At 37.5% G+C, this 17301-nt stretch overlaps 2 protein-coding genes and 1 long non-coding RNA gene across 4 annotated transcripts in view; all 3 read right to left on the bottom strand.

Moving 5' to 3' along the window:
• LOC123513980 (condensin-2 complex subunit H2-like) overlaps positions 1–5763 on the bottom strand; it is a 14693-nt gene extending 8930 nt beyond the window's left edge. Inside the window, exons 1-8 of the mRNA XM_045271500.1 lie at positions 5531–5763; positions 4315–4455; positions 4056–4181; positions 3631–3860; positions 2765–2969; positions 2011–2050; positions 504–795; positions 4–172 (exon numbers count right to left, since the gene is read on the bottom strand). Of these exons, the coding sequence (XP_045127435.1) occupies positions 4–172; positions 504–795; positions 2011–2050; positions 2765–2969; positions 3631–3860; positions 4056–4181; positions 4315–4434 (1182 nt within the window). The 5' untranslated portion in view covers positions 4435–4455; positions 5531–5763. The remainder of the gene's footprint in view (positions 1–3; positions 173–503; positions 796–2010; positions 2051–2764; positions 2970–3630; positions 3861–4055; positions 4182–4314; positions 4456–5530) is intronic.
• Positions 5764–6772: 1009 nt separating this feature from the next.
• On the bottom strand, positions 6773–15165 carry LOC123513981 (enoyl-CoA delta isomerase 2-like). 2 transcript variants are annotated; one of them, XM_045271502.1, is made up of 9 exons: positions 14924–15165; positions 14119–14246; positions 13678–13871; positions 13116–13241; positions 12804–12982; positions 10308–10425; positions 8877–8996; positions 8159–8329; positions 6773–7726 (listed from the first exon to the last, which is right to left on the bottom strand). In XM_045271502.1, the coding sequence occupies exons 1-9, from the start codon at positions 14965–14967 to the stop codon at positions 7634–7636; spliced, it is 1173 nt and encodes a 390-aa protein (XP_045127437.1). In that variant the 5' UTR covers positions 14968–15165; the 3' UTR covers positions 6773–7633. The 2 variants fall into 2 exon arrangements, with proteins under 2 accessions (XP_045127437.1, XP_045127436.1); XM_045271501.1 differs by having other exon boundaries at positions 14912–15154.
• LOC123513982 lies at positions 11529–12743 on the bottom strand. The gene is made up of 2 exons (XR_006677486.1): positions 12246–12743; positions 11529–11957 (listed from the first exon to the last, which is right to left on the bottom strand). It is a non-coding gene; the product is annotated as an uncharacterized LOC123513982 (long non-coding RNA).
• Positions 15166–17301: the final 2136 nt, after the last annotated feature.

The raw sequence follows: 17301 nt of genomic DNA, 5'->3' as shown, positions 1-17301 counted from the left end.
TACCTCTGATGGACGATGGCAAGGGCAGGGAGTGGGCACACGGAGACGGCCTGCCCTAGGGGGCCTCTTTGGTGGACAGTCAGCATTTGGGTCAAAGGGTTTAAGTTTGTCAGTGAGCTTCAGAGTAGCAATAACATCTCCGTCATCTTTGTTTCGTTTTCTAAGGCCATACCTGTTGAAAAGAACAGCACCAGTCAACAAGCCACTACTCCAATACAGCAACTGTAGAACTCTAGCCAAAGGAATACTTAAAACTTAACGAGAGAGAGAGAGAGAGAGAGAGAGAGAGAGAGAGAGAGAGAGAGAGAGAGAGAGAGAGAGAGAGAGAGAGAGAGAGAGAGAGAGAGAGAGAGAGAGAGAGAGAGAGAGAGAGAGAGAGAGAGAGTAAAAAAACAAATATATATACATTAAACAAATACATAAATCAATCAACTAAACATATTAGATGAATCAATCACACCAGGTCAGTACATGCAAGAATTACACTGTATATTTGTTCTCACCTTTGTTTGCCCAGATCAATGGGGGAATTGTTGTTGTTGTTATTATTATTGTTTTTGTGTTGAGGATCAGGGTCTGGTGCCTGAGGTGGAGGATCCTCTGTTGATGGTGGTTGGTCTTCTGGTGGTGATCTATCAATCTCTTCTAAGGGTGATTCATCCTCTGTAGGAGGTAATGAGTCATCTTCACAAGGTGAATGGTCCTCTGCTTGAGGGTCATCCTCTGAGGGTGGTTGCTCTGCTGGAGGTAGCATGTCAGAAGGTGCAGGGTCCTCCAAGGGTGGTGGTTGGTCCTCTGTTTGGAGCACAACATCACACATCACATGGGATACTTACACAACTCAGCAGTGCTTATCACCTAGATAAAATATTGCAAGGAAGATCACCAATCATTCAAAGTATATATGAGATATACAAGGAGTATTACAAATCTGTAACTTCTACACTCTCTGTTTGCCAATGAAACAAAGTGGGTATGAGCAAAGAATAGGGAAAATAAATCACTGAAAACTGAAACATTCTCCTAACACCAACTAAGCTGATAAAACTGATCCAAGTGTAACCCAGAAACATGAGTGAAATCAATGGGATAAAAAATAAGAGGCAAAAAATGTGACAGTACAAGAAAAGAACATTTCATACCTTCCTCTTCATTATAACACACACACACACACACACACACACACACACACACACACACACACACACACACACACGGTAGCTCAGTGGTTAGAGCGCTGGCTTCACAAGCCAGAGGACCGGGGTTCGATTCCCCGGCCGGGTGGAGATATTTGGGTGTGTCTCCTTTCACGTGTATCCCCTGTTCACCTAGCAGTGAGTAGGTACGGGATGTAAATCGAGGAGTTGTGACCTTGTTGTCCCGGTGTGTGGTGTGTGCCTGGTCTCAGGCCTATCCGAAGATCGGAAATAATGAGCTCTGAGCTTGTTCCATAGGGTAACGTCTGGCTGTCTTGTCAGAGACTGCAGCAGATCAAACAGTAAAACACACACACACACACACATGCACAACCCCCCCAAAAAAAAAAAAAAAAAAAAAAAAAAAAAAAAGTAACTCAACATAACAGCAAAAAGCTGTGAAACTCACAAAATGATTTAGAAAAAAGCTAAATAACAAAACAAAATAAAACAAACATATAATAATAATAAAGAATAAACAATAAATAAACAAATAAATAACAATAACAATAGACTATTTAATTGTCAAACATAACATGTTCCAACAAAGTAGAACGGAGAAAGTAAAGGACCTGTGAAAGACATGATAGACAGTCTTGAGCAAGGGTGGTACAAGAGAATATACAGCCAAACAAACTGGCATTTGGTGAACATACACACATCAGCATTTATAGTGTAGCTCCTGATCTTATATCAACACACGATCTCTGTCAACAACAGCATCATCCTCAAACATGACCAACCCAAGAAGTACACACCGGATGCACAATTAAAAGCTATTATAGGTGAAACACAAAGAGAGAACCATGCATACCTTGCTCTGGAATGTTAGGTGTCCCAGCTGGTTCCTCTGTCTGTAAAGAAAACAACTCACTACTGAGCTTCAACTTCCTAACAGCAAAATAAAAATATTTCCATCATTTGAATTTCACAAGTTTAATGACTGATATAAAACAAAAAAAATAAAAAATCTCACAGTCCATGTTTAACTAAATAGAATGACTCCCACTGTATCAACCAACTGGATACTGAACATTATATTTTTCAATGTTAAAATAGGACAAGTGCAAACTCACAACAAGGATTCACATGTAACAATCTTATTCAAATTACTCTGATACTGTTTCCATTTGTTCATGCCCATATATTCCACTCCTGCATGAAGCAAACATCCCTTTCTGCCTCTATAACATTCCAATACTCTTTCCTCTCACTTTACAAAAGATCTTCTTCTCGTGCCCATGGTATCTTTGGTATAACCTCATTATTTCTTCTCTCTCTATATGTCCAAACTGTCTTTGGATGCTGCACTTGAAAACCACAACCAACCCACAATGCATTCCCTTAAATCAAATAAACATATTAAACCTTCCATATACCTTTAGATTTTCCCTTTTTAACTTAGTCATACCAAAAATACTTCTGAGAGAGAGAGAGAGAGAGAGAGAGAGAGAGAGAGAGAGAGAGAGAGAGAGAGAGAGAGAGAGAGAGAGAGAGAGAGAGAGAGAGAGAGAGAGAGAGAGAATCCTAGTGAAAAATATAAGAGAATGGAGTTAGTTGTCCAGTACCTGTGAACCTAAGGCCAGGGCAGCTTCTAGCATCTCCCCAGGCACCTCCAGGTGCAGCATTCCTTTAGGGGTCAAATATGAACGAGTGAGCCTGAAATCATCTTTGGCACCCAAAACCTCACCATTTTTCAAATGGAGAGAAATGCGATTATGTGACTTTTCCACCTCCTTTTCTACCAGGTTGAGAGGTGTGGAGGGCAGGAATCTGAAAAAGGAAAGGTACATTACATATAATAAATTCTGTCATGTCCATTATGTCATCCATCCATCAACAAATGTTCATGTTACTCAAAAACTTAAATGTCCCCCTTCCAACATCTGAACATATGTATGCAATCTAAACTCCTTTGAAGACTCACTGGAATTGGTAACTGTGTAACTATGTGTATATGTACTATTTCAAAAGGTTACATATAAAAAATCATGTATAATTCAACATGATCTTCTGAATCACATGCTGGCTGCCCAGTTTAACATCCTGGACAGTGTTTGGAGTTCATACAATCTTACCTAAAGATAAAGTTGACTTTTCTGGGTCTAAGAAACATGGTTTAATTTTCTTTTTACTTAATCACTGTTCTGGATTTCCCGACATAGTTTAGTTCTCCAATTTCACCAATACTGCCAAACAACCAGTCAGTTTCACTGGAACCTGACTCATCCCTTATGTGGAACACGCATGAGTTCGAATCGCACCAAATATTGCCTTGATACTTTGTCATTTGTTAAGTGGTTTAAAGTTACCTACATGTCACCATGATACCCAGGTTCTAGGTGGTTACACCAAAGATGCACTGGGGTGGTAGAAGAAGGGGAAAAAAAAAAAAAAAAAAAAAAAAAGTGACCTCCCCCACCCCCACACATACTTAACACTCTTCCGCCGTGAGTCACTGTCATCAACTTCCTGCAACTCTATGTTCTGAGACACTTGAATGCTATCTACACATGAAAAGGAGAGGGCGAGTTCTAAGCGGCCTTTGCGTCCTCCTCCTCCTCCAGTCCCACCCACTTCTGCACCATCCCCACCAGCCCCCAGGTCACGGCGGTTTGAAAGCAGATCAAGGGTCTTCAGTACCATTTGCCACAAGAAGTCCACCTGCAAAATCAGGAAACTTTAAAGACAGGAATAACGACAGTAAGAGAGAGAGAGAGAGAGAGAGAGAGAGAGAGAGAGAGAGAGAGAGAGAGAGAGAGAGAGAGAGAGAGAGCAAACAAATTCAACTCAATCAAGTTTACAATAACACACTCCTATCCTACAAACTGTCCACGAGTCTGAGAAATATCAGCTCACCTTCTTGCTGTAGATGGTAACAGAGCCCTGAATCAACATGGCTGCCTCAGCAAAGTTCATTGTTGTGTTTCCTCCATCTAGACTCAGCCTGACTCCAGCCAGCTCCTCTAGGTACTCCTCCAAGTACTAGGTGAGAGAAAATAAATAAATCAAATATATCTTCTGATACCATATACTACCATGGATTGATTATATGACAATATTGTACACATAGTTTCCTGTATGTGGTGTTTTCCTATCTGATTCTTGTGTGACTCACCTTAGCAATATCCACTTCCCAGTTCTTGGTCAAGTCACGTATAGGATTCAGGAAGACTGAGAAGCGAGCATCAAGCTCCTGGGAGAGCGGCGGCTGGCTCTGGGAAGCTCTGGAAGCCATGGTAACCAACTTCCTAGGTATCTGTGAAACACAATGGTACTTATAAACTTTTGTCTTTGTGTGCTGCTTCAGAGCAATGAGTAAATTTAATAATTGAATAAATGAAAATTCAATTGATCATTCCAACCAATCAACAAATATCTAGCATTTTTCATGTTTTCTAACTGATTTAGTTAAATTGACCAACTTTAATTTGGTTTTCATCACAAGAAAAAAAAAATTATATGTGTTTCATTTCCAACATCAGAGAAACTACAAAATATAAAGTTTTTTTGTGAAAACATTAAAATAAATAATTTGTACTTCAAATGAGATTGTAAATCAAATAAACCTCCTTGAAATTACCGACTGCAATGGTGGCATAGATTCATCAGTGTTGCCAATGATTCTTCCAAGTTTAACAAATAATAATAATTAGGTTCACTATTTTTAACACTCAGACCTGTTCGGAGACTGACATCTAAGTTGACCTTTTTACTTAATTGCTTTTCTTGCCCTTGGTCAGATTTTCCTACTTAAAAAAAAAAAAAAAAAAAAAAAATATATATATATATATATATATATATATATATATATATATATATATATATATATATATATACAAAAAATGGAATCCTAACTTAATTATTTTTGGAGTACCAATTATTTTTTTTCTCATCACTGGCGTTACTGATGTCTGGTCATTTGACAGCACGGAACGACTTTGCCTGTTATGTTGGCACCCACAAACTGTAATCAGGAGACTAGAATTTGTCAGAGCAAAGTAGTACACAGAATCATCCAACATTCCTTATATTGTAACTAATTAAAATAAACACGCAAACAAATCTAATCCAGCTTAATATCATGGAAACACGCCTTGCCTGGTCTGCCTAACACACACAGCCTGCAGGTTCCGGGGCAGGCCGCACGCAGAGCAGAAGAGGTCCTTCACTTGCTGCGCCCCAACGCCCACGGCTCCCCTACGGCAGGCTGTTGTATCTCCTCCATACTCCTGCACCCATTACAACGCCAGTTCACCCTCACCCGTCACGCCCATTGCCTACATCGCCGTGGCCTAAAAAGTTGTTTTACCCGCCAAACTCTCCTGACCTACCACTCAGTGCTCTAGCGCTCCGCTGCTGCTGTTGCTGCTGCTGCTCACACCTGCCTCACTTCTGCTCCGCCAGTGTTCTAGGTCATCCTGGCGAATATCTGTGTCACTTTAAACAGTTTGAATTTCACATACACATCAAATGTTGACTGTTTTGTGGGTACGTCAGGCCGCCATTATTATGAAAACAGAAAATGGGAATTCAAAGTCTTCGTCCGTTTGTAAACAGTCTTGCTACAGCAAGGGTTACAGGGCTATTCATTTTTCTCGGCACGAACCGTCATCACTTTTTTTTTACCAAATAATTAATTTATCTAATACATTAAAAATCAGATAATATAGATACATATTTTTTGTTCCTCTTGGCTCTCTCCCCTAAGTTCTCACATCAGCAGCTTCTAAAATATATTCCTTCCCTTCCCCCTACCTCGTCCTCGTGACAAAAGATTTTCTCAGTCTTTCACAAAATCCCTCTGTAGAGAGAAGCCACATGTCGCTGCTATCCAAGCTTGGCAACTGTTGGGGGGGTTGCGAAACTTACATAAATGAGATAAAGTTAATGCAGAAATAAAGCCCAATGTTATCATGGTCGCTGTTGAATGTAGAGCGTGAGATAGCGAAGAAGCATTTTTCCCTATCTTCTCCATAATTATCTGTGTGATTCAACATTAAGATAGGTAAAATTATGATAACAAATAAGAAACAGAAAGGTAGGTACAGACATAAGACCAAATGGACGATTTTTTGTGTAAAACACAAAGTATTTGATTTGATGTTCTCTGTTCGTCAGAGTTTGCTTGGACAAATTTGTCTCCTAAAGACCAGCTTTGACACGAGGGGAAAATTCACTCTGATTGTAGGTAACAGTAGCTCCATCTACACCCATTCTGTTTTGATTGATCAGGCCATAGATCTATGAATCAGACAGTCACCTGCTCAAAGTTTATGAGGAAATAACCAATTGAATTTAACGATACTGTATATTGATTGCCAATCTCTGTGAGAGTTATGATGCTTGGCCCTCTCATACTTAAGACTGCAGGAGAATCGCAGCGGTTATCGTATTTCTTACACGCCTCACAATGGTTTATTATATCTCTATAATTATATGTGCTGTCCTCAATTTCAAAAGAACTTGTAGGACTGTATGATGTATCACTTATTGGTGCTGAATTAAGGTAGCCTACCACTCATAATCTCCAGATTTGCTTAGATTGTGCTTGAAGTACCAAAGAAAATTATGAATACAGAGAGAAATTTTATTTGCATGTAGCCTACATTGTATTACTGTAGAAAAAATAATGTTATTTTACTACAACTTTGATCAGAATATTTGACAAGTATTTATATTACAAGTCAAAATTTAATTAGTGAAGATAATCAGTGATTATCCATAGGTAGAGAATGTACTATATAGGAGAGAGAGAGAGAGAGAGAGAGAGAGAGAGAGAGAGAGAGAGAGAGAGAGAGAGAGAGAGAGAGAGAGAGAGAGAGAGAGAGAGCACAATTATTTACAAAAGAACACATTCTAATCCTCCTCCTTAACATAATTGCATTGCTTCTTGTTTGCCTAACAATATAAACTTACCTATTGATAATATTTTATGCTCTTAAAATGCTGATGAGTGTAAAGTATCTTTCATAAAAACCAACATTATCAAAAATATTTCCTGTGCATGATTTTTCAACCTAATTCTTATTATTGAAAACTATAGTTCTGTGGTGTGATTTCTAGACTGTTTAAGATCATTTCCAGTATTAATGGTATTTAGATGGTTTTTATCATTAAACATGACCACATTACTCACCATTTATCGAGTTGTGTATCATTTGGCATCCAGCAATCAGAAACGCAAATTAAGGAGATTTTTGTTTAAAACTTTGCTGTTTCTCAGTTGTTATTGCTCAAATGACAAGAGGAAGAATATGAAATTCAGGATAATTACAGTCATCAATCTAGAGTTATGAGTTGCTGATAGATATCTTAGCTGTAGTTTTCAACACGAGGAATCAAGTTACACATCTATATTAATTTCTTATTTGCATCAATATTCCCCCATGTCATAACTATATATATTTATGAGGCACAAGCACATGATGAATGTGCTACTTCTTGCGACTGAAGAAGTTAATGATGGCATTCATGCAATCTTCAGATGTCCAGCGTTCCACCAGGCGGTCACATTCTGCATCATTCACCTAGAAAAATTAAAGTGTTATGAAACCCAGTTTAGTGAAGTGATGTTAAAAATTAATGAAATGGGAATGGTTTGGAAGAAGGAAAGAAAACTTGCATGTACACTGTTTGGAATAATGAAAAGGAGTTGTGTGGTACTGTCTGCAATGTTTCCATCTATAAAAAGGAGATTTAGGAGTTCTAAAGTGGGACAACATGTAGTATCAAACTCGACAAGGAACAAAAAATATGAACAATCTTTGAGAAGACTATAAAATGAACTTCACTGAAAAAAAAAGATGCTGCAGGTGGACACAGAAGCTAATCTCTGCATTGATTCCATGCCCACACAGTGTGCTGCTGAGGTGTGCCTTAGGAGGATGAGCATAGAGCATGAGCAAAGTCATCACTGAAAGGTAAGATAGACTATATCATCTACAAAACTTGCAGCTTACCTGATGAAGAATGTCCTTCTCCACATCTCTTGTCAGAGCCTTGGAGTACACAAGAGATTTAATTGGCAGCTTTGCATATGCTTGTATTTTGGGCCACACTTCTTGCTGGAAACTTCCATCTGGAAATACTTCAGTGACAAGTCCCACTTCCTTGGCATCATGAGCAGTAAGCTGGTCAAAGGCAAAAAAAAATGCAATTAAAAAATAAATAAATAAATAAATAAAAAGTCCCACCAAGATGACAATCCCTGAACAAGGTCAAAAGAATAAGCCAAAAGAATGAGATAGATCCCTAAAAGAGGATAACCAAGACTCTGTAAGGAAAACCATAAGATCACCAGTAGAGCAGCCTTGACAGAAGTCATACTGGCAATCAGATAGAAGATTGAGAAGCAATAAATGTTCAATCATCTATGAAACAGGCTGTGTTAAAATCTCAAATAATCTCTTTGAACACCTTGTATGGCACTTACTTTCTTAGTTTTACATTTCTTATTGTAAAGAAAATGGTGGCAAATATAAAGCATTTTATGACTTTCCCTTGCACTTGAGTAAATAATATTCATCACCTTTAAACACCAAGATTCTTGTGCATTCCCAGGCATGCTCATAGATAAACATACAAGTGAGTTAAATGCTAGTGGAGTGAATAAGACTGCACACTAAACCTGACACTTAAATGCATACAAAGAATGAACAAGGTATGTAATTAACAAACCTTTTTGTTGAACAGCAGCATTTCACTGGCTCTACTTGGACCCATCATCCTTGGAAATGTATATGATGAACAGCCTTCTGGAGACTGTCCCAAGGCACTAAAGGGTGTATTGAATGTAGCCTGAAAATACAACATGGATTAGTCTTGAAGTTACATTATTTTCATGGTGTGTGTGTGTGTGTGTGTGTGTGTGTGTGTGTGTGTGTGTGTGTGTGTGTGTGTGTGTGTGTGTGTGTGTTTCACTGTTTGATCTGCTGCAGTCTCTGACGAGACAGCCAAACGTTACCCTACGGACCGAGCTCAGAGCTCATTATTTCCGATCTTCGGATAGGCCTGAGACCAGGTGTGTGTGTGTGTGTGTGTGTGTGTGTGTGTGTGTGTGTGTGTGTGTGTGTGTGTGTGTGTGTGTGTGTGTGTAAGGAGGGGAGTTCCTCCTCACAATAAGGCATGTATGCACTCATTTGCATTCATGGTAATCATCAAAACTCCACTGTCACTTACATAAATCCTTATGAAATTACTTTTCCTTCCAACACATCCTGCTATACTTATAAATATGAGTCCACCAAAAAGTCCATCCTTCACTGGTTCCTTCACTGTCACAAGATCTCACTACACTGATGTTTCTAAACTTAATTTGTCCTTTATCTTTGATTCACAAAATTAAAACATTTAACACTTCGAAAGAAAGAAACTTTCCCTCTTCATCTTCTCTCACAGTTGGGAAATGATGCACTGGAGAGACATCGCAGTCTCTTCACACTGTTTATAATCTATGACACAAGAATAATGGAGGGGCATTTTACATCCTGTCTTGACACTAGCTAGCTACTTGTCAAACAGCATCTTTTCCTTAAATGTGTGTGTGCAACGAATAATATCATTGATGTAGTTGCTAGGAACCTTACTCAAAGCAAGTTCATTTTCTATCATTTTGTCTTGCTAACATTTTATTTCATCCAACCAGGCTGTAAATGACTGAAAAAACAAAAACAAAAAACAAAAAAAATTTCCTAAACATGAAAATTGTCTTTATATCTTGCAGTTCATTTACTAAGAGACAATCATTTACTCAATATTCATTTAATCCACTATTTTGATTGCACAATGATTAAAAATAAACCATAGAGTAGAGTAGAAAAGAGTATGTGGTAGTTAAGAAATAGTAAAAAAAGAATTGTTTTATGCCATTTTCTTCTTTGGCTATGGGAATGCATGTTTTCTGGTGAAGGGATTTTCAGTATTGTATCTTTGCCATTTCAAAAACAAAAGGCTCAGTATGGAAGATGAAGTGTACAGCACATCATCAAGAAGCAAGAGGAAGTCCTGATATAATGGGAGTACAGCCATAATGCTAAAGGGAGAGGGATAATGGGATACAAAATGCAAAAATAAATGGACCAGAACAGTGATGGAGAACAAATCACTAACCTTATCAGTAGCATACACTGCATCAAACAATCCCAAAACTGTCACACTCACTCCTATGGCAGGACCATTGATAACACCAATTAGAGGTTTAGGGAAGTCAATGAAAGCTGACACAAATCTGGAAAGTAATTAGCAACAATCAATTTACATTTAATTCCATTTCAATAAATTTAATTACAAATTAATGAAATATGAGAAAAAATATGGGACTAATATTTTTCTTGTTTATAAATCCCCACACTTGTGTATCATAAAATGCTATTGCTAGTATTTCCGGTTTCTCCACAGATACACTTACAATAGCATAAGATAATTGGTTTGTTTTAGTACTTTCTCATTGTCTTTAAATCTCAGCTCTCTCTCTCTCTCCCAAGACACTGCAGATGAATGTGTTTTTGTGTATTTCAAAGTATGGATGTTTTTAATTACATATTAATGTGTATGCATGTATACAGTAGCTATGCCTATGCTCAACATTTCAACAAGGACTTGAAACCATATATAAAGTAAGTCAAGAAGTCTTTATAAATTTAGGAGCTTCATCTGCTAGAGGCACAACATCTCTTCACTACTAAATAACTGGTAAATAATTGGTAAAGAATTTTTCTTGTCATAGTAAATAAACATTTAACTTCTGAAGCCAAGAGTTCCTATTGACCCTTCCTAGAACCTTTGGATTCCTGAATTTCCAACTTCAGAAATCTTATTTCTGAGTTCAGATCAATCCAAATCTTTTGTCTAAATATTTGTCCTACAGAACTCAGCCTATACTTGAGTTAATAAAGTTATTCCCTTCTTCATCTAACTATCATGTTTCTCATATCACAGACCTATTCTGTAGGGTCAGTTGGGGACGGATCGTACAATTTTTTTTAAATAATCATAAAAAAAAAACTTCAGTGAATTACGTAAAGTTGAAGTTATTAATATAAAATATAGTCATTTGGCTATGTTGTGTATATGGCACAGTTTTGGCATCACAACATTAATGGGTGAAAATAAGGCAAGAAAAAAAAAAAAAAAAAAGTGTACAGATCGTCCACAGGTGTGGACGATCTGTACAGGCATGTAAGTCCCTCAGAATTTTTTTTTATACATATAAACAATTAAATATATTACCAGTTTGCCCTCCCATTCCCTTGCATGGGCTCTAATGATGATTTCAAAGTGATTGGCAACATAGATATGTACCTACAAAACAATGCATGTTGAAACACAATGTGAAAGGTTATTCATCAAACTATATTGTACAAAAAAAGTACAAAAATATTCAGTATCAAATTGTTTGAATCACAGCAGGTCATCCTACACATCACACTGCTTAAACATAATAAAAGAAATCATAATTCTAATGCTTATAGGATGACAAAGTAATAAATGTTGATATTCAGTAAATTGAAGATTTTTTTCAACCACTGAGGATCATCAAAATAAAATTAAACAATCTTTCATTCCACTGACATGTTTTTCTGCAGTACAAAAGTACCATATAGGGTTGGTCTACCCTACAAAGACATGAAGGCAGGCCTCCTTAACATTGTAGGATGCCAGAGTGCTGGAATCTGATGAATCGCTTCAATCTAGGGGTGGGTGCTGGCAATGGAGTAAACATAATCCCCTTCACCTGTTTTAGCTCAGTATTTCCTCCATCTTCAATGTTAGGGAAGATAAAAGAGTCACTCAGTTTACATGAGGATGTTCCGTACGTTTAAAATCCAAGCTGTACGATAAGTCCACAACATGCCATTAAAATGTAAACGAACACCACGCCATTCCTTACGGGAGCACTTCCATTTAATCTTTGTCATATCATCACATACAGGCATATCTTGGTATCGAATACCTTACCATCGCACTCCTGGGATATTCATGACCACTATAAACCATAAATTAGTGGCAAAATATTACATCAGACATGCACAAAACAAGAAAACAAACCTGGTCATGACAGCGCGCGGCGTGGAGCATTAATAGCGGGTGTCAGCTGTGCGCCTCCGTTTTCTTTCTCGGCTGATTAGTCACTAACTTCGCTATTTTCATAAATAAGCTCACGGGAGCGTTTGTACGTTACATCCTCATGTACGATCTCTCCCTAACTCACCCTACACCCCACTATAGCACTTACAAATAAATGCCACTTCTAACCTGCTATGGCCTTGCTCTTCACTGTGCAACATTTAACTTTTGATGCTTTCAAAACTTATATCAAACCTAATTGGCCTCCCTCAAACCTACTCTCAACTCAGCTCACCAAACAGTACTTAGACAGGACTTTGCTTTCCTCTCTTAGCACTCACATTACACAATAAGATCAAATTATATTAGTATTCTCTCTCTCTCTCTCTCTCTCTCTCTCTCTATATATATATATATATATATATATATATATATATATATATATATATATATATATATATATATATATATATATATATATATATATATATATATATATATATATATATATATATATATATAGAAAGGGTAACAATTTACCTGTTAAGAAGAACTCCACTTTCCTTTGATATCTCATGCATATTCTCAGGGTTGATATTAGTAAAATTAGAAAGATCATTTCCTGAGCAATAGTAATTTCCAGCCCCAGTGATGGCTGTAACTACTGTGTTAGGATCCTCTGCTGCCTCTTTAAGAGATAATATCCACTCCTCATACATCTGTGAAAGGAAATACAAGTTACCATTTGCATAATAAAATACATAAAGGTGTATGTGAATAAATTAGTGTAATAAACGAGCCCTATTGAAAGATGAACTTCACCTTTGTTTGAACAACAAGAGAGGTACTCACCTCCCTGGTGATGGCATTCATCTTGGAGGGACGGTTGAGTGTGATAACCCTGAGGCCATCTTCGCACGTCACAATTAGGTTATTGTACTTCTGACCTGACTCAGCTTGACTAGCCACCTTGTTTTCCTTAAAAAACACAGCAAATAAGTGAATAAAAAAATTGATTTGTCAGTAATATTAATGCTGAGGATTTTGTGAAGGAAGAAAATGTTCTTCTCTTCATCTTATCACTAATCCAAGAATAAATCTTCTGTTAAGCTTTCTTCATACAAAACCATTTCTTAAATTTACCGGAAAAAAAGTGCAACATTACATGATACGCATCACCATGGATGATTTAAGTTTTCAAGTCTTCAATTCATCTTTTTAGGAAACATAACATGTTTTAAAAAGTCTAAATCAAATTAATGCATGACTTAACAATCACTGAAAATTAAGAAGAAAGAGCTCCAACGCTGGGAAAAGGATAAAAGTAAAAGGCTAAAAAAGAGTAGAAATAATTCAAAAAGCAAATCAACTGGCACAAAAGGATCACATTATATATTCCAATCATACAACTTACCTCTGCACCTACTAGTGAATCAACCAGCTGTATGTAAGCTTTCTGTGCCTCCTCCTGGGTCATGTTGCCCAGAGCATTCCAGGCATCCCATTTAGCCCTGCCCACAAAGTCCATCATCCCTGGACGTTTGGTTGTCACACTTCCTGTTGTTGCTTGCTTGAACAAGGCATAAATCTTTAGCTTTGTCTCATTTCCTGAAAAAAAGTTACATTATTTTAGAAAAGAAATGGTTGAAGAGCACCATCATATGGATATATTATTTTGGGAACCACTACCTTAAAAGACAAGTTTGGAACTTTTTTTTTACCTTTTCTGAACACAAGTTAAAAAAATAGCATTAGCTGCAGCCATAGTAATATGCAGCCACAGGCACAAATACCTCAAGCAGGAAGTGTTTATATGACCTGAAATAACACAATTGTAAAATATTAAAAGACTAACCTGGATCTTCTTTTAGTGATCCTAAACGAGTCTTGGCATCATCAAACTGCTGAGGAAGACTGCTCATCATTCGCACTTGTAAGGTCCCAGCGCATAGTGGACGCTGGTAGGCTGATACAACGCCCTTCCTGATGTGGATGAAATTTTGTAAAGGCTAGAAACAAAACCCACATGAAATGGTGACAATTAAAACTAGTAGTGCCTAAAATGGAAAAAAAAATAACATAAGAAAAAATATTCTTCTAAGATATTTACAGACTTCATTTTTTTCAACCATAGGCACTTTAAGCTAAGCAGTGTAAGAGACCAAATCAGGTTTTCATTTCCTTTTTACATTTACTACTTTTATTTTGAACTTGTTATGCAACTGGACTGACAGCATACTGGAACTAGTGAGGCATTCATCATCATGGGAATGGGGCACCTCGATCTCCTCTCCCTTCACTTGCTGCTAACAACTATATAGGCTGCTAGAAGGTCTGCCCTGGATAGAACTTTTTATAACTCTGAGGTCCACTTCTTGGAATGCGCAGCGTCATGATGCGTCCACATTACTTAAAACAATGGCTAAATCTATCCTTGGGGCAAAAAAAAAAAAAAATAATAATAAATAAATACATGACAAGTGACAAATAAGTGATATACCTCGAAACTGAAATTCAATTATCTAAACGTAATCTTGTAGAGAGAGAGAGAGAGAGAGAGAGAGAGAGAGTGTGTTATGGCACTATTTGGGCCACTACACAGGCCTATGTCATGAGCTGCTGTATCTGTTTTGGATACTTTCACGCACCACACTGCTGACCTGTATGCGGAAAACACTCTAGTGAGGCATCGGATGCTCGCCATGTTGTATTATAAGAATGTTCAGGTGATTTGTAAACAATGAAGTACGTTGGCTGTGGGGTACAATGATGCCGGCGATCCGTCCCTGAAGGGATGTGGGTGACGGTGGTGATAGGTTGCTTTGGGTGCCAGCTGAGATGAACACTGCGTGAGCAGCGTGAGTCCAGTGTTGCCACACGGTCAAGTTATAATTATCGTACTGGCTCCTAAAAATTATGGTATTTTCTATAAAATTATCGTACATAATCCTAAATAATATCGTATTGTTTATTGTACTATACCTGTATGTATAAACATGTGTTGCTAATAAAATTAAGTGATAACAATAATATTCTCCTGGGGCTTACTTTTACTTTTATTTACATGGATTATATTGAAGCATTATCTGAACACTGTCTTCGAAATGTTGGATACAAAATCTAAAAAAAAAGGGTTTTATATATATATATATATATATATATATATATATATATATATATATATATATATATATATATATATATATATATATATATATATATATATATATATATATATATATATATATATATATATATATATATATACCTAATTATATAAATAAAGAAACCACTTGTTAGGTCTTCCTTCAGATATTATTAACAGAGGACTTCATATTACGGTAGCAAAATTAGCAACGCTCAGAACAAAAATAACACTACAATCCATATGGATGCAAATCTCTATTGGATTTATTTACAAAGAACTTAAATAATTAAATTACTGGTACCACAAACATAGAAATAACTGCCCTTCCAAAGACAAAAACACTGCAATGTGACTGCTGCTATAAATTTATTCTAAATCATCATCTGCGACATTATGCAAAAACTGTGCCCGATTACTGATAATACGGGTAAACATGTCTTTAGTTCGGGGAGAATTTTACACATGACCCTCCTGAGCCTTTGATACAGCTAGCTGAAAGAAGTGCTCCATTTACTGTACTTGTTTTTAGCCTATTTCTTTGTATGTGCCCACTCAATCGTGCGTACTAAGGCAGAGTAAGCAGTGGGGAAGGGTGGGTAGAGAGGCCCATAGAGGGACGTCCGGACGTGACAAAGACACGTCCCTGACTCCCTATAATACCTTTTCCTCCCCTCTCCTCCCTGTCTGACTGACGTAATGGGTACGATTATTACACTGTTGTTTTTCAAATAAGCTGTTAAAAAAAATTTCTATCTTTTATTATTTCAGTAAGATGGAAAGAAGTTGTTATTACCCCATTTCTCGTTACATAAAGAACGACATAAAATTATCGTACAAACCGTGCGATAATACAAAATGGTATCGTACAGAGGTCATATCTTATCGTACATGTACGATAATTATCGTACGTGTGGCAACACTCATCAGTTAGGACTGAGACCACACTGCACGCCACACACCGGGAAAGCGAGGCCACTAGTGATGGGCGAACCGAGTACTTTCTGCAAACCGAGTATTTCAGTATTGATTACACTTTGAAACCGAGTAAACCGAGTACGAAATGATTACTTTTCACTAACCTAACTTAACGTAAGGGAGAGAATCGTGTAAGAAAACTAATCTCTTGGTGTAGTCAGACTGAGGTTTTTAACTAGACAGATTTTGACTGTCCTTTTTTACAAGAAAACTTAAGGACAAACAGGCTCAAAAAAGGACAGACTGTCCTTAACAGGACAAACATGGCAAACCTGGTTCACTACGGGTTCCGACCACTATGAGCGGAAGCGTTTGGCAACAATGTTAAAAATATACTCATATGTGTATATATTTAGGTATGTATGTACGGTATGCATGTATGTATGTATGTATGCATTTCACGAAGCTGTTTTCTTACCAGTATTTCAAACAAAAGTGACATCTGCCATCCTTTTTTAAGTGGTACCTATATAGCTGTCATTAGCTACAGGTGCCTCTGACGCATGGTACAATAACGATCAAACAAAAGTTGTACCATGCCTCTGACGTATCAGCTTGCCTGCGATCCACACTCCACCTTCCCGTCTGTCCCCACTCCGTCCCTCCCCATGTTCCTCATATCATCCTCCACCTCCACCCCCTCCCACCCTCTCTATCTATCTATCTCTCGCGTCGCTCCACTCAGTACCTATCAGCTGAGACACTCGCCTATTTATTCTTTATTCTTTAGTCTCAGTCTCCATTCCACCTAATATTTTTCCAGCCATGGATTGCTGTGTGAGCCTGGAAAGCTTGTATCCCGGAGTAACAGTTTGTAAGCTCTCAGCCCAGAAACTACGGCAAAGGGATTCATTAGTGCCTTTAAGCGTTTCTCAAGAACTGAACAAGATTATTACACACCAATAGTTAACTGCT

Source organism: Portunus trituberculatus, chromosome 37 (assembly GCF_017591435.1).
Source record: "Portunus trituberculatus isolate SZX2019 chromosome 37, ASM1759143v1, whole genome shotgun sequence".
In the NCBI taxonomy this organism is placed as follows: Eukaryota; Metazoa; Arthropoda; class Malacostraca; order Decapoda; family Portunidae; genus Portunus; species Portunus trituberculatus.
This window is presented reverse-complemented; position numbering and strand designations above follow the sequence as displayed.

Bases quoted from the DNA above. Each gene is read 5' to 3' on its own strand.
- LOC123513981 (XM_045271501.1), bottom strand. From the start codon at position 14,967: ATGGCGAGCATCCGATGCCTCACTAGAGTGTTTTCCGCATACAGGTCA. The intron at 8,997-10,307 runs GTTAGTGATTTG...TTGTATTTTCAG, and splicing joins CAGTGTATGCTACTGATAAG to GCTACATTCAATACACCCTT. The intron at 7,727-8,158 runs GTAAGCTGCAAG...TAATTTTTCTAG, and splicing joins AGAAGGACATTCTTCATCAG to GTGAATGATGCAGAATGTGA.